The sequence below is a fragment of the Antechinus flavipes genome, chromosome 5 (assembly GCF_016432865.1).
Source record: "Antechinus flavipes isolate AdamAnt ecotype Samford, QLD, Australia chromosome 5, AdamAnt_v2, whole genome shotgun sequence".
Classification (NCBI taxonomy): Eukaryota; Metazoa; Chordata; class Mammalia; order Dasyuromorphia; family Dasyuridae; genus Antechinus; species Antechinus flavipes.
In genome coordinates this window covers 83,898,418-83,926,035 of record NC_067402.1, presented here as the reverse complement: position 1 = coordinate 83,926,035, position 27,618 = coordinate 83,898,418, and the positions used below count along the sequence as shown (strand labels likewise).

Sequence of the window (27,618 nt, the reverse complement as noted above, 5' to 3'; positions counted from 1 at the left end):
ACCAACATGATGTAGTTGATGCAGGTACCAAAACTTGGGTTTCAGTCATGTGAAGAATTCACAATGGCCATTCTCTTTGGCAAAAAGTAGATTTATTTAGGGGAGAGGTTAAACAAAATGAAAGGGATATATTAGATAGCAGGAATGGTAAATATGAAATAGAGTTGGGAGAGCATAGAAAGGAGTTTTCCTAAAAGCATAGCACCCTAAAAGAGTTAGTTGTAAGGAAGAGAAATGGAGTTGGGAAGCATAGTGGGGTCAGAGGAAATACTAAGTGAAATGGTGGGTGGTAAGGAGAAAGACACATGGGGCATAGTGCCATGATGGACTGACCCAAAGGAGGATAACGGTCATGGGATGGCCCATCAGTAGATTTTCTAGGAAAAATTTAACCTCAGAGACATGGGTTGGATTTCTGATGGGGAATAGCAAGATAAGACTGCTCAAGACCTCTACAAAGTATGGCTTCAGGGGTTTGACATAACTTAGATTTCAGACTGAACACCTTCCCAGAGAGTAGGGTCTTGGACCTAAACTGATCTCTTTCAGTGCCTTCTCCCTGCTTACCTCAGGAATTATTTAGTTTCTCTCTGTCCAAAACACCATTCAGGACCTCATCAGTTTTATGAAATCTTAATTTTTCAATATAATAAAACTCATGTGCCGAATATGATAAGTTCATACATAACAATATGATTTTCAATTGTGGCATTTATATGCATATCCAGTCTTGACTGCAATCCACAGTACAGTCATAGTGTGCTTCTTGAAATGGTCTAAAATTTTACAAATATATCACATTCTATAAATAAATATAAAGAAAAAATTAGTAATTAAAAGAAATCTTCCCTTAGCTAGTTTCAGCTTTTTTACAATTTCATTTTATATCCATATACTTCTTCATATACTGCACATGTCAACTGACTTCTAAGAGACTCCAAGAAACCAGTAAACATTGGTATACCTATAGCAACTGATTGATCAGTTTATATTCAGACATAATTCACCCCAAATCTCTTGGTGGTTATAAAAAAAGCACTAATGTTAAAATAAAGGAATTCAAATACATTAAATGTCACAACCAAGTATTTTTATATTTATTTTATTTTCTCTCTACTTTTCCCCATACCATACCATGGGAAAATATAAAATATATATATATAAATTAGGGGGTTTTTTTCCTCTCTATTTTCCCTCATAACATTTCACAATATCAGTGTCATGAACAATTTGAAGTTGAGTGGCCAACCAGCCCACCCAAACCATTTGTTTTGCAGTGTAAAACAAACTTTAAGTATATTTTAGAATGTTTTTCATTTTACAATTCCTTTTGAGAGAAGAGGCATAATTAGACTTTTTAAGCTGGAGTCACAGAAAGAGGCCTGCCCTGAAGTCTGAACCTCTGTTAAAGAAGAACTTTATGTCAAAACTTCCCAACACCCCAAGAAGAGCAGATATCATCTTGCATCTGGAGAAAGTTTCTGTGGAATCCCAGTTCTAATCTTTGATCAAAAATCTGACTCAATAACAGAAGCTGCAAATGGAAACAGAAATAGAGGGAGATGAGTGACAGAATGTAAAGAAACTCTATTTTACAGATGAAGAAACTGAGGCAGGCAGAGATGAAAACCTTGCCCAAGGTCCCACAGTACTCCTTTCACTGAGCCGCTCAGCTCTAGCTGCCTCTGAGTTAATTAATATCTCCAGCCCTCACATTTTCCTTATCTATAAAGGAAGGGGCTAAGCTACATAACCTCTGAGTTGCAGTATTATGACCCATAGTGAGACTGTATACTTCAGCATGGATTCAAAAAAAAAAAAAAAAGATTAGTTGTGAAAGCACAATTTGAATTTAAGGTAACCCTTGCCTTTTTTTTTTTCCTTCAGTGAAAAGGGGACATACAAATGTTTTTTCTTAATACATTTATTTATATCCAATACAGGCGATATAGTAAAAGTAATCCAAAGCCCTCAGATAGCTATAAACTTATTTTTTTTCTAATGAGATTTACTGTCCTGTGTGATTTTTCAAAGTTAATAAACATTGAATCATAGATTTAGAACTGGAAGGGATCTCATTACAGGTGACAAAACTCAGGTCTGGAGAGGTTAAGTGATCTGCCCAAGATGAAGTCGCCTTAGTGACCATATGTACCATTAAGAAGACATATCATTAGAAAACCTGGTAGGTGGTAGAAAGGTAATGTACATTAATGGGTCTTCCTTAAAACCACATTTCTCTGAAAGGCCATTCTGAAGTTTATATTATTACATAATGACAGAGGATTTAAAGGTTTTTTTTTGACAAATAATATATGCTAAGACATAATTCTTTGAGTCTTATAATTTCTTTAAGACCAAAAATCCCAACTTGCTCCTCTGGCTAAAAATAAAATGCAAGACCCTTGAAGCCCAGTAGGTGTCAATAGAGCCATTATTTAAGCACAGATTGTGCCTGTGTTTATGGAATAAATGGAAGAAACAGATCCTTCCTCATGATAATCATGATACCTGGCACAGCATTTAGAAATTCCTTATCAAACTATCACCTTAAATCCAATATGGCAAAAATGAAACTCAAATGATGGTGGGCATTTCCCATCTCACTGAACTTCCCAGCAAAGAAATTTGAGATGGGAAGGACTTTGAGTTCTGCAATCCAATCTACTCATTTAATAGACTGGCTTAAGGTTGCACAAGTAGGAAGTGTCCCACCTAGGATTCAAACCCGGGTCCCCTCTCCCTCCACAGTCCTGGCACCTTCCACTACTCCCTTGAACCTGTCTTATTGGGAGGCCCTGAACGTCAAGGACAAAGATCCCTCAGAGCTGACATAATTTGTTGTTGCACCCCACACTGGACTCCTAGCGTGTCCTTGGGAGGCAAGGCCAGGCGCCAGCCAGTCTGTGCCAGGCCCGGATAATGCTAGTGCAGCTGGGGTCCTTTGCAGATAAGCAGACCCTCTATCTTCCTAGTCTAGCAATTCTTCAGAGAAAAGAAGAAGATTTTTGCCATCACCATGCTCCTCCCCCGAGATAGGGTCTCCTCTTTTTTCCCAACTTTGTGGCCCCCTTCTCCCTCCCATGTCACAACCTTTCATGATATCCCCTCCCCTTTTTGTCCTGATATTATAAAAATGTAAACTTTTGTAAAAACTGGGAACCCTTTGGGTTCATTTCGTTTTCTGTTCATTTCTCTTGTAATAAACCCAGTTCTCTCAAAAGTCTTGTGACATTATGATTGTATATTGACACCCCCCACAAGTAATAAAACCTGGGGATAAAGTTGAGAAGTTCTAGCTGCTCCATTATGCAAGATGTTGCCCCTTTCATTTTTGTTTTTTCTGTAATCTTATAAATGAACTACTTATCTTCCTAGAGACTTCCCACCTAAATCCCTCCTCAAAACCATTGTGAACGTTGACACCAAAAGAAAATCCCTATGGCCACCTCATTTCCCTGGCTCCTTCAAAACCTATACAAGTTTTTCTAGAAATTGCTTTTACTTTGTGCATACTTTATATTTATTTGTTTGCATGTTATAAGCAACAGGAAAAGTGAACTTCTTAAGCAGAGATGGAATTTTTTTTAAATTTTGTCTTTGTTTCCCCAGTGTCTAGCACAATTCTTTGTACATAGTAGGCTTTAATAAATATGCTTGAGTGGTCAGTTTCCATATCTTGAAGTCTTTGCTGTAACCATATTCATAGAATACGTTCTTTCTCCCATCCATCAAGCCCCCATTTCTTTTGTAATTTAGGACCACTGCCTCCAGAAGTTCTAATCATTAACAATTAACACTATTTTCACATTCAGGATAACATTTCTGACCTACTCTTGATCTATATTTGTGGTAGTTTTCATCCCCCATTAGATAACCTTTTAAGAGCAGAGAGCCATTTTAATCTTTACTTTGTACTCCTTGAGTACTATTCACTTTGAGCCTAATAAATAACTCATGTTTGATACTGTAACAAAATATAGGAAGCAGGTTCAGTTAGATAGAAAGTTGTAAAAGCTACCATTGGCTCAAACTTCATATTAAATAAACCTCGAACATACAAGCAAGTCCTGATTAGTGCAAATGATAAATTTGCTGAAAAATGGTTTCATTATTCCAACTGGCACTGCATATTTCCATGAGGTATTTCCAATTACAATATTTTACATAATTATAACTTCAAATACTTTGAATTCTAATGTGAACAACCATTTCAGAAGATTTTTTTATTCATCATAATCAGAACCTAGCTCTATTGTGTAAGATTGCAGTATAATTAAAAGGGCTAGTTTTTAGGGGGGAAAAATAAATGTTATTTTATATTGTCTTTGTTGATAAGACAAAAGGGTATTCTTAATTCCTGTTCAAAATAACCAGTAACAAATATGTTTGATAATAAACTTTCATGTTGTGAGGATATATTTTCTTGTGTTTTTGATTTAAGGGCAAAGTTACTTCAATTTAGTCTTGAGGGAGTAGAATAAAATGATATTTTAAAACTAGATCAGCCTAATAACAAAAATGAATAAGTTAATGATAATAAGAAAAACCATAACAGCTATAAATAATAATTTACATATAGCACTGTGCCTGCTGCACAGTGCTAAGAACTTTACAATCCATTACCTTATTTGATCCTCACAAGGTCCCTGGGGAAGTAAATGTTATGATTATTTCCATCTTACTGATGAGGAAACTGAAACAAAAAGTAGCTTGGCCAAGTCACAGAATTAGTGTCTGGAGCCAAGTGAGATCTTCTGGACTCCAGGCCCCATGCTGCCACTAGCTGTCTTACAGCAAGGATGATCAGGTATTATGACTAGATCTACAAAGAAAGAAATTAGTCATCACTCACAAATGTGAACTTCTATAAAAGTCTTGAATTTTCTAATTTAGTTTAAAATCATATTTTAGATTATAAGTTTATAAAATACTTAGAAGATAATTATTCTAAGGAAAGCTATAGTATTTTAGCACTGATACCAAACTAAATCTATGTGAGGATCACTATGAATAGCATGTTTAAATTAACTGTTTTCTTTTAGATATCTATAGATATAGATATATATGGATACACATAGGTTTTTTTTTTATTTAAGACTCCAGCAATTTAAAAAAATCTGATAATCAAGATAACCCTGACATGTCAACATGAATGTCTCCTTGGTATTAAAGCTCAATATGCCCAAAATAGGATTTAACGAAACTTATCTTCAAAATCTGCCCTTCTACATTATCCTCCCCACCAAAGTCCATAATTTCAAAATTATTTTGGACTTCTCTAACCCTCATCACATCTATTGAGTAAAAAATTCCTTCAAAATTTCTCTTAATTTCTCCACCTGCTAATAATAATAATAATAAAACATTTCTATTCTGTGCTCACAAACGATTTCAAATACATATATTCCTGTCTACTTGGCTTCCTAACATAGACAGGCAAAATAACACTTGACTCTGTGCCAAGCATTGAGCTAAGAGGACACACAAATATAATACAAGAAAGTAAGCTAATCTCTGCTCTTGAGAGCTTATGTTCTATGGTGGGAAGTGGGAGGAAGATGGGAGGAGAGAGAATTCCTAAAGAGGAGGTGGAAAGGGATAAGCAGAATTAATAATATGGTGATATCATAGAATAGTACATGCAACATCCAATATCCATATCATCTTATATCTCTCTATTAAAGAAATTAACAGAAATCTTTTTTCTCTCTCCCCTACTCTCCAACCAAATTGAAATTTCTTCATTGATTGTATCCAGAAATGTATGTTACCTTCTGCATCCTCAATTTATTAACTCTGTCAGAAAGCAGTATGTTTTATCATCAGTCCTCTATAATTGTGGATGATCATTGTATTCATCATAATTCTTAGAGCTGTCAAAGTTATTTGTCTTTATAATTTTGTTATTGTATAAATTGCTCTGGCCCTTTATTTCATTCTTCATCAATATGTTTTCAAAATTATTCCTTTTTTGAAAAAAATATTGAGATTCTGGTATTAATTTTTCTTGTTTCTGTTTACTTCACTTTGAATTGATTTACACAAGTCCATGTCTTTTTGAAAATCATCTATTCCGCATTTTTATATTATAGTACTAGTCTATGACATTCATATACCACAACTTATTCAGCCATTCTTCAGATGAATGGTCATCCCTTTAGTTTCCAGATTTTGTCACCACAAAAATAATTGCTACAGATATATTATAAATCTAGTACTTTTTTCTATTTCTTTTATCTTTTGGGGAGAAGGAGAGCTATAGGCATGGCAGTGGTATAGTTGAATCAAAGGAACATCTATTATTTAATAGCATTTTGTGTATGATTCCAAGTTGCTTTCCAAAATGGTTGTATCCATTGATTGAATCTACCAACAAATATATAGAGGAGGAAATGAAGGGGAAAGGAAAAGGATATGTTAGGGAAAAATGAGACAAAAGATGGAGAAACTTGTTAACACACGATTGGATTGGACTATAGTTATTGATGGCAAGTAGAACTATATGTAAAATGAAAGGAGTAGGGAGAACTTTTTTTTTCTGAGACAATTGGGGGTAAGTGACTTGCACAGGACCACACAGCTAGGAAGTATTAAGTGTCTGAGGCCAGATTTGAACCCAGGTCCTCCTGACTTCAGGGCTGGTGCAGTATCCACTGTGCCACCTAGCTGCCCGAGAACATTTTTTAAACATTTTAAACATTTTTCAAAGATTTCTTTGAATTTTACTTTCATTTAAATTGACCAGAAAAGGGTACCTCCATACACTTATAGTTTAATTTCATAAAATATTATATCTTAACAAAGAGATAGGAATAAGAAGAGAGAAAAGGGGACAATAAAAGGGAGGATAGTTTCAGGAAATGATTAAACATAAGCAAAATCTTAAACTTGTAGAAAGGATAGTGAAGAAATTAAAAAGGGGGGTTTGGAAGGGAACAGAAAAGCAATGGTAACAACTTGAAATAAATAGGGAGAAAACAGTACAAAAGAAAGAAAATAGAATGGAGGAAAATAAATACTAGTGCATGGGAACTATTAAAATTATGAATGTGAATGAGATTAAGTCACCCACAAACAGAAGAGATTTACAGAAAGAATTGCAAAGAAAGCTCTAATCAAATGTTATTCACAAGAAACACACTTGATGTCTTTATTGAGATCATAAAAAAGGGAAAAAGTCCCACAAGTGCAAAAAATATTTGTAGCAGCCCTTTTTGTAATGGCAAGGAACTGGAAAGTGAGTGGATAGCCATCAATTGTAGAATGACTAAATAAGTTATTGTATATGAATGCTATGGAGTATTAAGTATTAGTATTATTGTTCTATAAGAAATGACCAGCAGGATGATTTCAGAGAGGCCTGGAAAGACTTAAATGAACTGATGCTGAGTTAGCAGAACCAGAATATTCTACATAGCAAAAGCAAGATTATATGATGATCAATTCTGACAGTTGTGGCTCTCTTTATCAGAAAGGTGATTCAGGCCAGTTCCAATGGGCTTGTGATAGAGAGAGGCATCTTACCCAGAAGATGGATACTGGATCACAACATAGTATTTTCAATATTTTTTGTTGTAGTTGTTTGCTTGCACTTTATTTTCTTTCTCATTTTTTTTTTCCTTTTTGATCTGATTTTTCTTGTGCAGCATGATAATTATGGAAATAAATATAGAAGAATTGCTATCTAGGAAAGGTGGTGGGGAAAGGAAAGGAGGAAAAAAATTGGAATACAAGGTTTTGCAAGGGTTAGTGTTGAAAACTATCTGTGCATGTGTTTTGAAAATAAAAAGCTTTATTAAAAAAAAAAGAAAAACATTTGAAACAACTTCTAAAATTCTGCATGAAAAACTATATAAATTATGATAAAAAATAAATAGTAAAACTACAATAGTGGGAGAACTCAATTTACTACCATGAGGCAGTCCTAAAGAAATCTAACCAAAAATAAAGATAGAAGTTAGGAGCCTGAATGGAATTTCAGAAAAATTAGTTATGCTAAACCTCTGGCAATTATTGAATAGAAATGGAAAAAAATCCATACTAGTTGCACATGGTACCTTTATAAAAATTTTAAAACCTCATACACAAATGCAGAAAAAAATTATACACTTCCTTCTATGACCACAATGCAACAAAAACTATATTAAAGAAAGGGCCAGTGAAAAAGTATTAAAATCAACTGTACTAAATAATTTAATCTTAAATAATTTTAAATAACCTATTTGCCTCAGTTTCCTCAACTGTAAAAAGGGTATAATAGCACCTACCTGCCAGCAATGTTATGAAAATCAAGTAAGATTATATTTGTAAAGTACTTTACATAGTACCTGGAATATATTAGGTATTATGTGAATTATGATATTATTGATGATTATTTTACATTATAGTTTTAAGTTTCCCTCCCTCATTTCCTCAGTTACATTGTTAACTCCTAAGGGGAAGAGATCCTACTTTTTCTGGATTCCTTACTCTCTACTCTCACTCTTTAGCACATCTTGCCTATAGTAAACCTTAATAAATTTTTGTTGAATTAAATATACAAAGTCAATTCCAACTCAGAATGCAATTGCTCTTTCATTTTAAAGTATACATTTCAAAAAGGTTTTCTGAAATGAATATTTGCACTAAATATAAGTATAAAATTAGAATATAAAGCATAGAGAACAGCCCCTGAGATTAAAATTAGGCTTAGTAGATAGGAAATTACTTTCCCAATGGCCCATTCATTTTTAAAAACTAGGCTGAAAGCTAAAAGGAAAATAACAACTTGTCGTGGAGTACCTTTAAGTTTCAATTGTGATGGAATGGTTACTAACATTCCAAATATGACAAGTTGTTTTTTTTTTCCTTTATTGGCCAGCCCATTCCAATTTTGCCTTTTGACAGTATGTATTCACCACTACATTCCCCAACTAAAATTACCTAATACTTAGAGAGAGTTTTTAGAGATTTTCAATAGTTGGCTTAATAGTTATCCAAGTAAAACAACATAATAAGAGTTTATATCAAATATGGTCCCTCACATAAGGAAAGCTAAATGAGGTCGAATCTTTCTTTTCATTTTTATTTGGTGAAGCAGCTGGGGTTATGTGACTTGCCTAGACAAGTGGCAAGTGTTAAGTATCTGAGGCCAGAGTTGAAACTCCAGACCTCCTGACTGCAGGGTTGGTGCTCTATCCACTGTGCCATATAAGTGTCTCAAGGCAGAATCTTAAAGTAAAAAGAACATTATAACTGAAATCAAAGAACCTAGATTCAAACACTAACCTGACCACTTTAACATTGGGGTGTTTACCTCTAGAACTTCAGTGAATTGATAGATGAATTGATGCAATTGGATTTAACTCCATTAACAAGCATTTATTAAGAGCCTGATATTTGCCAAGTACTATCCTAAGCACTGGGATCCAATTATTTTTTCTTTGTCATTCATTCTCTTTTTTTCCCCTCTTCCTTTTTGTAATTATTTTATTTTTAAAAACAGAATAAGAAAAAAGGAAAACAGAAAAGAAATGCAAAACATTTGTCATGTGCCCAACAGAACTTCAGGGAGAAATCAAAATATATAACAATTTGTCCTTCATTCTGAAAGAGGCCTATGACATAAGGTTCCCCCTCTCTTCCCCACATGGCCCACATGTGATTTCTTCAACAATGTTATATTGAACTTGAGAGAAGGAAAGGTGTGCAAAGTCATCAACTTTACTCTCCCCTCCAGAGCTATCTGAGTCCAGTGGCAAGATAGAGATCAGGATGACTGACGATGGCCCTCTGGGATAACATGAAAAAAGTAAAATAGTCCCTGCCCTCAAGGAGATTATGACAGACTCATTAAGAATAGAACAGACTCTGAGGGCTATCCAATTGGACCTGCTGAATACCTTTGGTCATATCTCCCAACAAGTGAAATTCTCAAATTTTGTGATTCCAAGAGATAGGCAATGAATGACAGAGAATTAGCCTTTTAAGCACATTAAATCATTTAGGAAATAGTCCTTAACTTTTTAAAGTTTAAAGATTTGATCAAAAGGTTTGTGTGTATTCTGTGAATTAGTTCAAAATGTAGCTTAAGTTTTCATCCCTATCTGTACTTTTTTCCCTCACTTTTAATTTTCATATATGTATCATATTTCCACAAATAGAAATGATCTGAATAGTGAGAGTTGTTTTGTTTTTGTTCTTGCTCTTCTATTTTACTGATGGCTTTTACAACCATAGTGATTTCCTTATATATTCTGCCTTCATTAAAGTTTTTCTTATAACCAGAAAAAACAGTAAAGAAAACCTGTCATTTCTAAAAGATTAAGCAATATTTTGCATCTGTAGTCCCCCTTCATATTAAAGGAAAAGATGTATGTTTTCTATTTTCTGGGACCTAGTCCTTTCAACTAATCTCATTTCAGATGCCTTTTAGTGTTATTTTTCTTTAAACTATTATAATCATTATTTATTGTTCTCCTGGTTCTGCTTGCTTCACTTTGCATCAAGCCACTCAAGTATTACCAATGTTTCTCTGAATTCATCTTTATTTTTCTTTTAACACAATATTCTATTTTGTTAATAAACCATAGTTTTTCAGCCATTTTCTAATTAATGATCACCCACTTTGTTTCCAATCTTCTGATACCAACTAAAGGGACTATTAATATTTTGGTATATATATGGGACCTTTTACCTCCTTGAAGTATAAGAATAATAGTGAAAAAAATCATTTTTCATAATTAGTGGTACAAAATTGGCTGTGCTCTTAAATGTCACTATTATAGTCTTAACAAAACCTACTCATGATACAATTTTAAAAAATAGAGTGCTGATTCCTATAGAATATATTGAAATCTTGTGGCAAAATAACACTAATGATAATAAATTGTGGCAACACAGAGGTCACATGTTGAGATTTAATATGCTTAATAGAATTTCAGTCAGAAATATGCTTGCTAGAGTAGTAAGTTGTCTGATACAGTAGTCTTTCCTACACTAATTCATTCAAGTTCGTACTAATTTAGATCAAAGCAGTTTGGAAAGGTCACTGAAACCATGTTATGCTAATATATATCACCAATGTGTACAGAAAGCTCTAAGTGTTGCCTAGAATGTAGTGTGTTTGGTCCTTGAATTTCTTTGATCCTTATCTAGAAACCTTGCTTGCATTTGTCATTTGATTGAGGTATGGTCTTTTATTGCTGCAATTAAATCTTTTCAAATGCATTACATTATCTCCACCTTAGCTAAAAATCCTGACCATTGTTTAAGAAGTTAGGTGAGTAATTTGTAAGATGCTATGGTTGACTTTAGGTTCCCCGTCTCTCCCCCACAAGGCCCACATGTGATTTCTTCGACAATTTTCATTTAAATCTCACCAAACAGAGTAATGGTCTTGAAGTTTGTTTAGTCCTTTGACTTCCTTTATCACAGGGAGATGGCAAACATTCTGTTGCTAACTTGAAGTGGCTCTAAGCAGCAAGATTAGGAGGATATTAAACCAGTAAAAGCTTATCAACTGATTCATTGATATGCTCTAAATTCCAGCCTTTTCATTTTACGTTTGAGAGTTTCCATAAGTCAACACATTAGTAAGCAATTTGCTGACATTAAGATGGATCACTTTAAAAGGTCTTCTTGGTAGACAAAGTTCACCTGGGTGCTTTTGTTAGGATAATTTTCTTTTTTAATGTGTATCTGGTATGTTACTTGTAAATGATTGATAATTGCTTCATATATTAATAGTCCAATGTCTTAATTACTTAACTAAATTATATATTTCAGATATATACACAAATGTACACAAAGAAAAACACACTTAAAACAGGTACTTTCTTTTTTTAAACTTATTTTCTTTTAAGATGTTTCTGTTGAATCAAATTATTTTAAGCATTACTCTTCACTAAATCAGTTAGAATTTTTTAAGTGATTCTGCTTCTCAAATTACGAGAAATAATCTAAATACAATATTTAGGAAAATAATAAAAGAAAAAAATTAAACAACAGGATTTGACAGACTGATTCCTCTGAGCACTCCTCCCTTCCCCTCCCAGAAACCCCCACCACATACACATTCCACATTCCTCCCCACACCCAATAATGCCTAAAATCATGCACACAATTAGGAAGAAATAAATATATACTGAGACAGAACTTGGAGGGAGAGACAGACTAGGCAAAAACACTGGACCTGGAATCTAGAACACTTCTATTTAAATCCTCAGAGATTTGCTGTGAGATCCTAGGCATATCAGAGTTTCCTCAACTATAAACTGGGTATGATAATAGCCTCTCCAAATGTCCTTGTAAGGACCAGTGAGATAACAGATATATAGTGCTTTGAAAATCTTAAAACACTTTATAAATACTGGCTTAATTATTATTTGATCCTTTACAAGTTAATTCACTTTTCAAGTGGAAATAGTATACATTTTAGGTAATGTGTGGTAAAAATTTGTCAAAAGAGGTAATATACTATAAAATGTTACTTAGCCACTTAATAGATTATGTTATCATTTAATCATAGTTCTGGAAGTGACCTTGAGAATCATGAAAATAAAGCTTTACTCTGTTCTTTAAATACTTCATTCATTGAATTTATGACCTCATCCTTGAGGATTATTTTTCCCAAGTGGTGCAATTTTCAATTTCATTCATGTCATCTTAACCTATGTAATTATTGTCCATTGCTACCTATAAGTTCTCCTTAGAAGATGTGCTTAAATAAGTTTAGTTATATATTTTTTCAATTGGTTCAATAAATATTTGAGAACCCACAAAGATAAAATTAATCACTGCCCTCAGTAAAGGCTTTCTATAGATTTCCTCTTAAGACTTCTAACTTTCCATGGATACCAATAATATTCCAGCTGCTTACTTATTAAATCTTCTTTTTACTAAAATGACTAGCCCACATTATTTTTCTGATCAGATGGGATATTTTTATGCCCTTTGTTACAGACAAGTCATCATCAATAATATGCTACATTGACTTAGATCCACTATGTGTCTTTGAATATCCTTTAGATTACTTGAAATCTTGATTGTTTGGACTTTATCATGTTCTACCCTATTCTTTGTGGTGAGCTTTTTCTTCTCAAAACGCAGCCAGGTGATAAAAGTTCAGATCTCCAATATAGCCCGGTTAGCTTAGAGGCCTATCTCTCTGCTTGGTTCCAAGAGCTCTTGCCGCTTTGTCCTTTGCTTCTGCCTCTGCTTTCTTCAGCCTCCAGAGCCAGCACCAAGATGAATCTGTCTTGCCTTGAAGAGAGGGCTTCTGGCGTAATTCTGCTGAAATCCCGACTTGTAGCTTCTTCCTCTCTCCAGCTCTCTCTGACTGGCCCATTGGCCTATTTATGCTCCTTCCAGAGAGAGGGATTATGGGTAGTTCTACTTAGTACCTTGTTTCAGGTTCTGGCCAAAACAACTTCTTGTAAGATTAGATCAACTCTAATTACTTAGCAGTTAGTAAGGATTCCAACATCTCCCCCTTTCTTTTGTTTTAAAACATAGGGGGTTTCTGAGGGGGTACACATAAATCCATCAATATGGGCCAGAACTTTGTAACAGATATACATGGTATACATAAATCCATCAATATGGGAGGCATTATACATAATTTACATGAGCACATAGCAATATAACACAGGCTAGTAGTAATGTAACAAATAACAAGAATCAATCTGAAAATTTACACATGTCCATAAGTCCTAAAAATAGTCCATAAGGAATCCATTGTCCATTAGTTCATGCGCCAGGAATCTAATAATTCCTGTAAGCTCTGAAGTACTGCAAAAAGTCTTATCAACAATTTTTCATCTCAGGGAATCCAGTGATTCTTGCTGGTTTTTCAGGAACTGAAAGCTGAAGATTTTAAAGTTCTTTTGACAGTCTCATTGTTAGCCATCTGATTCCTTTTCCACCTGTGGAAATATAAGCAGATCCTCTTCCCCAAGCAGTTAACCTATCTAATTCTCTTCTATTTACCACTTTTGGGATTTCTCCTCATCATCTGGTAATTACATTGGAGCTGTTTGCATTGGATATTGTCTTGTTGTCTTAAAAGGCCTGTATTCTTCCCAACTGTAATCCTGATTGCTTTTCTGTTGGTTGATGACATCAGAGTTCTGAATTTCTAAAGTCTCTCTGGGTGTAACCTCAGCTGCTATCATGGCCCACCTGTCCTTTGATTGATACTTTAGAGCTGGGCCCTGCCTCTCATTCCTCTGAGTCAATATACATTTAGAGGCCCAGTGAAAGCCTCGGTTACATTTTGGACATGGGGTTTTGGGTTTTCTCTCACCCTGTCTTCTCACTCTATCTCCATTTCTACATTGAGCTCTCAAATGTCCAATTTTTCTGCACTGAAAACATCGACGAGTTTCTCTAGAATTCCTCTGCCAAGAAGGACCTTGTCTTTCCATGTTCATCATAGTCTGGGCATAATAAACATTTGTGCCCACTGTGGCACAGTGTCTAATGATTTCTTCTAAAGGAGCATTTTTGTCTAGCCCCCATATAATTCTCTTGCAAATCTCATTGGCATTTTCCTTAGCCAAATGTCTAGTCATTATTTCTGTTGCTGCATTGTCTCCAATGGTTCTTATTACAACTGTTTGTAAACGTCCCACAAAATCTGCAAAAGGTTCATTGGGACCTTGCTCTATTTTTGTGAAAGCATTATTTCCATCTTTCTGTCCAGGGAGAGAATTCCAAGCTTTTATTGCAGCCTTAGAAATTTGCTCATACACTGTTATGGGATAATAAATTTGTTCTGAACTCTCTGCATACTGACCTTCACCAGCTAGTTGGTCAAAAGCAACTTGTACAATAGCTCCTGTTTGCCTATTGCATTGGGCTTGAATCCTACATAATTCATGAAACTCTGAAAGCCACAATAAATTTTGTCCCGGTTCAAGACATGTTTTAGTGACGGATTTCCAGTCATTCGGGGTTAAGATTTCATAAGACAAATTATCCAGTAACATCTTCACATAAGATGATGTAGCCCCATAAAGAGTGCAACCCTTTTTCAAATCTTTAATTTTTCCCAAATTAAAAGGAGTGTATTTTCTCTCTTTTTGACCTGAGGAGTTGAGCTCTTCAATCACAGGATATGCATTTATAAAATCAGATATATCTTCTCCTTCATTTTTTGCTTTAATTAATGCTTTTTCTAATCTTGTCAAATTCTGCTTTACAGGAGAAGCTGACTTTGTTTCTGTCTCTCTCCCTCCCCCTTGTTCCACCCATGAAGGGTTAATTGCGGGAGGAGGGTCATGAGATGTGGAATCACCTAATTCCTCCTGCTGTGAAGTATCATACTCAGAATTGTAATTAACTCCATTCTCATCTGATTCGTCCTCCTTTTCACCTAGTAAAGTTGGCACTTCCTCCTGTACTTTCCTTTTCATCATTCTATCACTTAAATAACTTCTTATAGCCAATTGTATTACATTATATGTATTAATTATTGAGTTAGGCCCATTTTTATCATAGAATTGACAAAGATCCTCTCCAACCAATTTCCATTCATTTAGATCTAATTCCTTATCAAGAGAGAAACAAGGACATATGTCCTTTACAGTTTGTAAAAATTCAGTGATTTGCTGTAAACTTATAATTAAACCTTGGCTTTCCATAATTTTGACAATGCTCTCTAAACATTTTCCTTGAACAGAAACAGGCTATTTTCTAAATATCTGTCCCATCTTAGCTGAAATTCTACTTTAACACTTCTAACAAAATTTCTTTGTTGCACTCACCCTAATTTCTGGGTCAAGAAGACTTTTCCACTGGATCAGGATCAGAGGCTTTTCCACTTGAATCAGGATCGTAGCTTTTCCACTGAAATCCACTGAAGGGGTCTGTTAGCCCCACGTTCAGGGCGCCAAAATGTGGTGAGCTTTTTCTTCTCAAAACGCAGCCAGGTGATAAAAGTTCAGATCTCCAATATAGCCCGGTTAGCTTAGAGGCCTATCTCTCTGCTTGGTTCCAAGAGCTCTTGCCGCTTTGTCCTTTGCTTCTGCCTCTGCTTTCTTCAGCCTCCAGAGCCAGCACCAAGATGAATCTGTCTTGCCTTGAAGAGAGGGCTTCTGGCGTAATTCTGCTGAAATCCCGACTTGTAGCTTCTTCCTCTCTCCAGCTCTCTCTGACTGGCCCATTGGCCTATTTATGCTCCTTCCAGAGAGAGGGATTATGGGTAGTTCTACTTAGTACCTTGTTTCAGGTTCTGGCCAAAACAACTTCTTGTAAGATTAGATCAACTCTAATTACTTAGCAGTTAGTAAGGATTCCAACAATTCTTTAAAACATTAAAAGAGAAAATTCAGACCTCATCTTGATATCTTCCAAAATCTTACAACCCATATATCTAGGAACTATTCTGCAATTTAAATCAGTTCCCTCTTCAAATCAAATCAATAATTATTGAGCACCTACTATGTGTGAAGCTTAATGCTAATTCTGAAATGGGTAGAGTGGTGCAGAAAACCTGACTAGCTCTTTAGTTGCTTATTTACTGTCTGCTTGGGGAGATGAGCCAAAGATGGGACATAGTAACTATACCAGACACAGGATGCCACGAGAGTTCTGTGGTCCTTTCTACATACTCCTCCTAAGCTCTTTGCTCTTCTTCCTCCTGGAGGTACTTTAGACACTGCTCTTGCTGGTTCTTTCTCCTCCTACTTCTCTGACTTCTCTGTCTCAGCTTCTTTGCTAGTTCTTCCTACAACTCATTCATAATCAACTAACTGTGGGATATACTCTGGAGTCCTATACTAAGCCACCTACTTTCCTCCCTCCTATCTTCTTTGGGTTTAATTACTCTTCATATTAGATGATTCCCAGATTTATATGTCCAGTCACCATCTCTCTCTCAATCATGTCTTTTAAATAAATATCTGGTTCTGGATACTCTATAAACATCTCAAACTCCACATATCCCTAACAGAGCTTGTTGTCTTTCTACCAAAATTGTCTTGCTTTCTGAATTTCCTCCTTACAGTTGAATTTTACACCATACTCCTCATCATTCTTAATCTCTCATTTATAATCATCCCACATAACCAATTGGTTGCCAAATCTTGTCTTTTTTTGCCATCAGAACATGCTTATTTACATCCACTTCTCTCTATTCATGCAGCCATCACCTTAATTCAGCCTCTCGAGCCTATTTCAGTGCAGTAGTCTTCTCATTGGGGTTTCTGCCTCAAATCTCCCCCCATTTCAGTCTTATCTTTCAGCTCTTTCCCAATGAGTTCTGGTAGTTCCTCCTTGATCCCCAAAACCAAATATAAAGTTAATGCTCTTCATAACCTGACCCCTTCTTAACTTTTCAGCAACACTTTCTTTAAATATGACATATTTCTTTTCTGTCTTTGCATTGGTTTCCTCCCACACTTAGAATACTCTACTCTTTACCTCTATTTCTTAGCTTCCCTTCTGCTTAAATCTTGTTTTCTGAGAGATCTTTCCCAAAAAACAACAAAAACTAGCCCATTGGTACTTTCCCCTTACATCATTTTCCATCAACTCTGATAGATCTTGTAAGTAATCTTGTAATATATCTAGTTATTTACCTGTTGTCTCTCCCATGTAATTGCTTTAAGGGCAAGGATTATTTTGGCTTTTTATCCACCAAACACTTAGCACTTAGCCCTGTGAAAAAAAGACCAAGGTTTTCCATTGCATCCAGGGCCATCTCCAGTCATCCTGATCTTGCCACTGGACCCAGATGACTCTGGAGAGGAAAGTGAGTCAGGTGGCCCTACACAGCCTTCCCTCACTTAAATTAACTCACTTGCATGTCATGGCATCACCTCCCTGAGGTCATGGTCCTCTTTGAGAATGAAGGACAAGCAACTATAACTTAGGACCTGGTGCATAATAAATAATAAATGCTTGTTAACTCGGGTATGAGTGCTTCCTGCCTTGAGAATCTTCATAAAAGAGGTAGTATTTGAACAGAGCTCTGAAGGATGTTAGGTACTTGGCTGGCAGTAAGGAGAAATAAGAGCAGGAACCTAAGAGTTAGAAGAAATTTTAATGATCTCCTAGTTCAGATCACTTCAAAGAGTTGAAGTGGTTTGTCTGAAGTCATGCATAGAATTCAGGCAAAATTAGCCTAGAATAATATCTGAAGCAGAGTGATCCAGCAAATTGGCCTTAGCCTTTTTCTTTTCAACATTTTATCAATAACAGAAAAAGGCACATCTGTGCTTATTACATTTGCAGAGGACACAAAACTGAGAAAAGTATCCAATACATTATATGGCATAATTGTAATCCCAAAAGAAATTTCTAAGCTAAAACAATGGAATAAATTTAATGAGACAAAACTGAGTAAGGTAGAGTGCCTTCTGAGGAAGGGACCCACAGTTTTAAGGGAACTTGGCACATGCCACACGATCATCGGGTAGAGGAAGTTAGAAAAAGGAGGAGATGGTTCAAGATGGACCTCTTTTGTCAAATCCATGCTGATATCTCCTTTTCTAAAATTTTCATAATAATTTATGACAATATTGTTACTTCATAAACCTAGTTCTTAAAATTTTATTTCTTAGATGGCTATATTGACTTCTCTTAAAAAGCTGTCCCCACAAGTTTAGGTATGCTGCCACCAAGCTAAAGTAGTGTGTTCTTCTAAATACTCCTTATATTCCAAAGAATAAGTCTTCAAACAATACTTAAGAGATTGACATGCTTTTCCAAGTCTTTTTTGAATCAAAAATGTCTCCTAAAACATACATGGGAAAGATGCCTTTTTAGCATGTTTAGTAGATCCCATTGCTAAGAACATATCTCAAGCAGTGTAGTGATAAAGAGAAAGATCCCGTATACACCATACTTCTATATGGTATAAAACAAAGAATCAGAAAGCAAAGTGGATAACCTTAGACTGGGGAATGGCTAATAAATTGTGGTACATGAATACAATGTCATATTCTTGATAAGAAATGATGAATACAGAGAAGTACAGGAAGACTTTGCAAAATGAAGAACTAGGAAAACAATATACACAATGACAACAACAATGTAAATGAAAAAAACAATAACAAAATAATTAAAACTGAATGTTAGGAAGTTATAATGATGACACTTGACCACAAAGTAAGAGATATAGGAATGGACCCCTTCTCCCTTCTTTATAGAAGGAAGGGAATTGTGGGGGATTGAACACGTCTATAATGTCAGTCTTGTAAATTGCTTTTGCTAATAAACGTGTTTGTGGGTTTTTCCCTTCCTTGAAATAAAGGATGGAATTCTGGGACATACATAAAATAAGATGGTTAAATTAGATAGCCTCTAGGAAAGAATAAGAATATAATGGGAAATATGAGTCATAAAAATATAAACAAAAAATTTACCATAAAAAATTAAATACTGTATTTAATAATTTCTGAGCAAACAAGACATCACAGAGAGCTACTGGTTTATTTTTTTCTCACTATCCATGTAACTGTTACCATTGCTATTCCTTTCTATTTAAGAATTCTAAGAAAAATTCTAGTCCTTTTTCTTGCTTTTTAAGCTTTGATTAAAAAAAAAAGAAGACATGTATAAGATTCCCCTCCTCCAAAGACATCATTTGGCACCAAAACCCAAGAAGTTTATTTCACATTGGTTCCTAATAAAATCCTAAACTTTAGAGTTACAAAGTTCTTTACATTGTAATCTGAATGGAGATTCACAGTCACAGATATCTGCCATTTAGCAATTAAGGAAATTGAAATTTAGTGATGTTAAATCTGGTAAATAGCAAAGACCAACTGGAACCTCAATTTTCTGGTTGCAACACACTGCCTCTCAAAATTCCTCTTTCTTAGTTAATTCTCTCCAACATTATGCCTACTAGAATGATGAGATTTTAAAAGCCCCTTGGAGAACTGCCTTATTGGAATTCAAGATCCAAGGACACAACACATCATTATAATGGATAACTGGATTGGAAAAAAATTTATTTTACTTATCTGTATTTTTCCTCCATCTCAGGGAACTTTAAAAAAAAAATTTACTATGCACTTATTTTTAAAGAACAAAACTAATTACAACTTTTTAAACTTAAAAATTAATTTTACAGGGGTAAATCCAAAACATTTTATTAGTTATTCCCTCTTTATTCCTTTATTATTTTTTGTCTACCCAGATGAGTTTCATTTTTTCCTTTTATATAGTCAGTCAGTACATGTACAATTCTGCACATTTATTTTCTTTGTCTAACACAATTTCATATATATCTTTCTAAAAATCTTTATATTCCTGTTATTTTCAATTTGCCTATGTCAGCTCCTGAAACAGATAAAAATTCTAAATGATCCTCAGTCCTGGGCAATAACCCAAAAAAGTGGTAGAGAAGAAGCAGCACACAATTTTTACATCGTCTATAAGCATTAAGTTAACTGTGGATACATGACATCTGTCCACCAATCACTCAATTGGTACATTATGAGAGAAACAGAACTACATGTCAATGTTATCTATGAAATATTGAAACACCCAGAGGAAGGTCTTCAGCAAGTTGGGTGGATGTTTGGACAAAGACGGGAAATTATGTAGCTGTACTTGTGGAAGGGAGGAACACTCAAACTGATGAGATCATAAAGAAGTGGTGGTGATCACTTAGCTTGTCCTGTAGTATCTCATTACATCGAGATATATATCACTGTATAGTGATTCACCAGTAAACATTTAGAAAGTTTAATTTTGCAACTAAAATTACTAGACAGATCTTAAAACAGGTATCTGCTAAGAAGCAATGTGCAGTAGTAAATAGCACGATGTAGATTCAAGTTCTATCTAGTTATGTGACGATGAACAATTCACTTAACTTCTCTGATCCTCCATTTCCTCATTTGTAAAACTGCCATTCCTTAGCAAACCCTCTTCTCTGTACACTTGTGCCATCCAAACATATCCCCCAAGCCAGATTCCAGTGACAGTTACTGATCAACTGCCAGAGCCAGAGCATTCTTCCTCCCTTCCTCAGTGAGTCCAGTAACTTGTTCAGTTTCCCCCTCCTCTCCACGTTCTGTCCTTACAGTAGGAGACTTCCACCCCTTTGCTGATGTTCAGTCAAACATCCTAACTTCATGCTGCTCAATGTCCATGACCAGCTCAACTTCACATAGGAACAGTGATACCCTTTGAGCTTGCCATCGCCTCAAATTCTATGTTTGACATCTCCAAGATTTCTTTATATGACTAAAATGATTTAGGATTCCATCGTTTTGTTTTGTGCCATCATCATCATCTTCCCCCCACACTCACACACATTCTTTTCCCCTCCGATCCCAGTTCCCTTCTTCATCCCTCAGGACTTTCCCAACTCCCTGTGCAAACTCTGGCTATCCTCTCAGCACATCAGTGCAATCTAGATCGTTTTGATCTCCTTTGTCACATTGTTAATCAAGCTTGGCCAAACCCCAACCCTCTACTCCCACCATCTCCTTCCTTCACTATTTAAGGAATTTATGGAAAATTCAATAGATTTGGAAGTCATAAAACTATCAACTAATTCACTACAAATGTGTAATCTCAACTAGACCCTCTCTGAATTCAGCAAGACAAGTGATTTCATCACTTAGCTCTCCCATTCATCACAGTGTTTGTTCCAAATCTTTTCTTCTCTCTAGATTCTCATGGTACCCTTTCTCCTAATGCTCCTGATGACACTGCCTCTCAAAATTCCTCTTTCTTAGTTAATTCTCTCCAACATTATGCCTACTAGAATGATGAGATCTCCTATTTGGAGGCTGCTGGTAGCACAGTGTCTAGAGTGTTATGTGTTCAAGAATTGCTGAGTTCAAATCCAGTCTCAGACACTTATTGTGTGACCCTGGAAGAAAGGAAGAAGGAAGGAACAAAAAGGGAATATAGGAAGGAAGAGAAAGGGAGAGAGAGAAGAAAGGCGAAAGGGAAGAAAAAAAGAGAAAAGGAAGGAAAGGAAGAAAGAATACTTTGATTTCATTTCCTTTTTAAATAACAAGTATTTATTCCATTCATCTGTCGCTCTCACTATCCTTCCCCCATTAAGCAAATAAAAAACAAATCCTTAAATATATAGTTGCATAGTCCTGAAAAATAAATTCCCACATTAGCCATGTCTGAAAATGTATTTTCCTTTCTGCATTTTATTTTCTCTCTGGCAGGAAGTGAATGGAATATTTCATTATCATTCTTTTGGACACATGATTTATGATTGTATTCATACCAATTCTAAAGTCTCTCAAAATTGATTTTTCTCTATAATGTTACCATTAATTCTGGTTTTTGCTTCACACTGCATCATAGAAGTTTTCTCAGTTTGCTCTTATTTCATTATTTCTTAATGGCACAATAATATTGTATTGCATTCATATACTACAGTTTGTATTTTATGTTTCCCAATAGGAAGACACTCCCTTAGTTTCCACATTTGGTCTACCAAGCAGAGTTGCTATAAATATTTTTGTACATTATAGATCTTTTTCCTTTTTCTTTGATTTCTTTGGGGATATAGGCTGAAAAATGTTATACAGGTAGATCCCAATTAGGGCAAATAATGAATCCCATAGTGTTTGTATTGTTCATATTTGCAATGCATATTAGCATTGAGCTAGAATTAGTTGCTATATTTTACATATATTCAATTCAATATTACATATTGATTGGATATATTACATATTGTATGTAATATAAGCAGTCACTTCACAGGATTCATTGTATACACCAATGAATGCAGTATTTTCAATTTTAGGTAATTCTCTATGGTTCTCATAGTAATAATTTTGTTTCCTCTTTGCTTATGCCTGTCTTTTCAATGTATTTTCTTTTAGTTATCACTGGCTTTCTAGCATTATGTTAAAATAGAAATAGTGATAACAGGCATCTTTGCTTTATCCCTGATCTTATTGGAAGATTCATTTCTCCAAAGTCCAAATACTCCATGGAGCATTTTTCCATTACATCTCTTGGATTTAAATAAAATGCTATGTACTACATTAAAGAAAGGTTTATTTGTGACTTTCCTCTAGAGGTTATAATAGAAATGTACAATAATTTGGATTTTGCCAAAAGCTTTTTCAGCATCTATTGATATCATATTAGTTTTATGATTTATTAACATAATTAATTATACTGTTAGTCTTCTTTATATTGAACCAGCCCTGAAATATTGGTATAAACACAAGCCAATATTATCTTTGTAATATATTGCCTTAACCTAGTTGCTCATATTTTATTTAAAATGTTTGTATCCATATTCCTGGGAGATCTATAATCTTCTTGCTCTGCTTTCTCTCCCTAGTTTATATATGAAAACCATATTTATATCAAGCAAGAGAATTAATAAGTGCTTTCTCTTATTAGTATAGTTTACTATCAGTAGAATTAATTACTCATCAAATATTTGATATATTTCACTGTGAATCCATCTGATCCTAGAGTTTTTTTCTTTTAGAATTCAATCATGACTTGTTCATTTTCTTTTTATGATACTGGAGTATTTAAATAGTATATTTTTTCCTTTGTTAATCTAGTTATTTCATATTTTTGTCTCTTTCAAGTTCAGTTCAATTCAGTTTTGTTAATATATAAATGACCAAAACAATTTCTAATAATTTCCTTTGTTTCCTCTTCAATTGTACTCCTTTTTAATTTTTTATATGAACAATTTGATTTTCCTCTCACTTTCTAAAAACAGATTTTCTAACTCAATCTATTATATATTTCATCATTTTCCCCTTCAAAAAAAAGAGAAGCTTTTATGTTTACTGATCAATTCAATGGTCTTTTTTGCTTTGTTTTATTAATGCTCTTCTTTGACTTTAAGCATTTCTACTACTTTATTATATTGTTAGGAAATTTTTTGTTGAAGTTTCTTTTTTAATTGCATACAATTCATTGATGTATTTTTCTCTATTGTTGAGGAAAGCATTTAGAAGTATAAATTTACCCCTAGAACCATTTTAGTTTTGTCTTATAAATTGTCATTTTCTTTGATGAAATTTTTATTGTTGTTATTGTATTTGTATCCCCAGTGCTTATTGGCACAATGCCTGGTACATAATATAAACACTTAATAAATGACTTATCTAAAAAGTCCCACAGCCATTAGAACAACCAAGTTTACAAAATTGTTTGATTCTTGACCTAAACCAAATTCAACATTGTGTTTGCTTTAAACTAATCAGAAATTTCAAAATTAATAAAGATTTCCTCCTTTTCTAGTTCACAGAAATCAGCAATAGAATATTGTCTTCATATGATATAAACATAGAAGGGCTCTTTTCAGAAATTGATTACTGCATAGCTACAAACAGAAGCATTCTTCAGCAGTTTGAAAAAAGGTGTTATCAGGAAATTACAGAATATGACTGGGAGAAAATACAAATGCAGGTTGGTCTGGAAAATTACTGGTCTTTTGTTCTATTGAAATAAATGCCTAACTATACAAATACCAGTTAGAAAGTAATATGGTTTTGTAGGGGAGAAGAAGGTATGCTTTCTCTAATAGTTGTGAGGCAGGGTGGTAAGCCATTCATATTTGTTCTCACCTTCTACTAATTTCCCAAATGGGCTTCCTGTTATAAAAATTCTGTAGGAAGCTATAGGTTGGCTAAGTGACTCTGTAGATAGAGTACAGGGTCTGAAGTTGGGAAAATTTGTCTCTTTTGAGTTCGAATCTGGCCTCAGACACTTATTAGCTTTTATTATTTATTATTATGACTTCCGGCAAATCCCTTAACCTTATTGTAAAATCTCTTTTTTCCTTCTTTTAACTTCAGTTACATTCTCGCCTAAAATCTAAATTAAATAGGCATAATTGCCTATGGACAATTTAAGACAATATAAACTTACACAAAGAAATGTAAGTGAGCTTTTCCCAGATTTAAGGGAAATGGTTTCAGGCTGCCATTAAAAAGTTCAAGGAGAAAATGGAGCTATCTATCATATTACATTTCCAAGCCAGCCCCACTACTTTAGGTAGCTTTCTCTAACTTTCACACTCCAGGTTCCACCCACTTTCTTGATCCCTCACCTTAGGTGCCTCTAGAATAACCTCCATTTCTCAGCTGAGATTCTGCTGTTATTGTTCAGAAAGATCAGGAACCTTAAGCTCTAAGGAACGATTAGAAATCTTCCCTGTGGGACCTCATGCCTTTTTGGCTTGGATATTTTTTTTTTTCTTTAATAGTTCTTCCTGGTGAGAGACTCCATATTAACTCACGGTGATTATTTAGTATATTTTCCAAATCTTTATCTCTGTAGGCTATGCTACCACAAGGCAATAGTCATTTACCCAATATCTAGACAACTCTAGGATTTTTGGGTTTTGTTTTTAACTGTTTCTTCTGTTGATCTATGTAAAGAAGAGAAAAAGTACAGAAACAATCTGTGCTCCTAAGATAAATCTATTGTCCCTCCCTCAAGCTGCTTTCCTAACTTTGATTACTCACATCCAAACAAGTCATCAAATCTCCCATCCTCAGAAAGGTTGGGAATGATCCATCCAACCCCATAGGAGTCCTACCATCTTAGAAGCAGAATACCCAGCCAACATATCCAAAGGACAAATGTCCTTGGACCAGCAGGTCCTTCCTACTTGTGCCAGCCCCATCCCCAATCGTTGCACTTTTCTCATGTCTCCTGCCCCACAGATCATCTTCATTCACCCCATGGTGCTGGTCTCCTTACTTTTCCTGGAACAAGAAATTCCACCTTCTAATTCCCAGCACTTTGACCTATCCCCATTGCTTATGGAATACTCTCCTCCTTCAGCTCTTATCTCTGGATTTCCATCTTCTGAATGTATGAACCAATCAGCTTTTTCATAGCAATTTATCACAACTCTGTGGTAGATTATTTATGCCTCCCATTAAAAAAAAAAAACAGATAGCATGATTAAGTCTATTTTTCGTCATTATTATTTTTGTAGATACAATAGTTTGCATTTATAGCATTTGAAAAATATCTCATTTGATTCTCAACAATTCTGGGAGATAGTTACTATTTATCTTCATGTTATAAATGGGGAAATTGAGGCAAAGCGAGGTTAAATGTTTATCATACAGATAAGTGTTTGGATCAGGATTTGATCCCAAGTCCTTGAGATCAATCAACAACATTTGATCTACTGTCCCACCTAGCAATAGAGTATTAACAATAGGCTTGGAATCACCATGACGTTAACATTCTGATCCTCAATTTTCCTCATCTGTAAAATGATGGAGGTTGGACTAGATGGACTCTTAAGATTTCTTCCATGAGCCTATGATCAGTTTTACATGCTTAAAACCACATTTTGACCATTATCATACTCACACACTCAAAATTATATACATCATTTTGAAAAAAAAAAAAAAAACAACTTTATTTTGATTTTAAAAGAATGGCCAGAGATTTTGCTTAAGTGTGTATCATACAATCATCCATCACTGTTAGGTAGTGTTCATCTTTTTAGAAATTCAAACCATATTACAAAAATGATGGAATGTGACCACAAATATTAGTCTCAATTCTCTTAAAAGTTGTATTCAAATTTAAGCATGGGTCACATACTTCAAAAAAGGAGTAGCTAGCCAATGGAAATTTCCAGTTGTAATCATCACTATATGTTAACTTCAGAGTTTTGTTGTGAGAATAGTATTTGTAAACTGTTAAAGATGTAATAATGTGTATTGGAGAAGTATGCTTTATGGATCTTATCAGGTAGGATATTTCTTGATATATTTCATTACTATTTAAATCTTTGCCCAAATAACAATCCTTTAAAAACTTTTTTGTGTTGCAGGCATTTCATCAAGAGATATTTGACTGTTCCATTTGCCTTACACCCCTCTCTTTGAGCAATCATCTTCAATATCCACCCTTAGAAAAAAATTATACTCAACATTCCCGGGAGACTGTTCTCTTGTCTTGTTCACACATGTTTCATCATACTTGTCTTCTGGCTTTGGAGGATTTTGCCTTGGGAGAAGTATATACTTGTCCCCTCTGCCGCTCCTATTATCAAAAGAGAATTCTTCAATGTTAAATTTACATAAAATTCCAGGGTTCTACTCAAGAATAAAGTTACATGATTTTGAGAAAAAATTGTCTTGATTTTAAAAGAATGACCAAAGATTTTAAGATTGAACTGTAGTCACTGTTCATCATCAGAGAAATAAAGGCAACATTCATTTTTTTTAGAAATTCGAATCAATTTTAGTCTCAGTTCAGTAGTTAGACAATGTAAATTTCCAGTCATTAAACTGTCAGAAACCTTTCACATCCTTTCAGAAATTAGATTTCAGATAGCTGTTACAGGGGCAACAAGATGGCTTGCAATCAAGATAATCTCAGATCAAATCCTGCCTCAGATACTTATTAGATGTGTGATCCTGAGCAAGTCACTTTATCAAGTTTGTCTTAGTTTCCTCATCAGTAAAATGAACTAAAGGAGAAAATGGCAAACCACTCCAGCATCTTTGCCAAGAAAACCCCAAGTGGGGTCATTTGGAATCCAATGTAATTGAAACAACATTGAAACAAATTCAATTTTTTTCCTTTTCCTCTTTCTGATTGATTGGTTCTAAAGAAATAGAGAAAGGATAATACGTTTTGGATCAAACAGGGCTCCAGCAGGCTATTTTACTTTTTAGCAGGCCAAAACCT

The 27,618-nt window shown here is 34.6% G+C and overlaps 1 protein-coding gene across 1 annotated transcript in view; it reads left to right on the top strand.

The window, feature by feature from the left end:
- Positions 1-27,057, top strand: part of RNF32 (ring finger protein 32) — a 66,465-nt gene extending 39,408 nt beyond the window's left edge. Inside the window, exons 8-9 of the mRNA XM_052001159.1 lie at positions 24,193-24,360; positions 26,756-27,057. Coding sequence (XP_051857119.1) covers positions 24,193-24,360; positions 26,756-26,998 — 411 coding nt within the window. The 3' untranslated portion in view covers positions 26,999-27,057. The remainder of the gene's footprint in view (positions 1-24,192; positions 24,361-26,755) is intronic.
- The last annotated feature ends 561 nt before the right edge of the window (positions 27,058-27,618 follow it).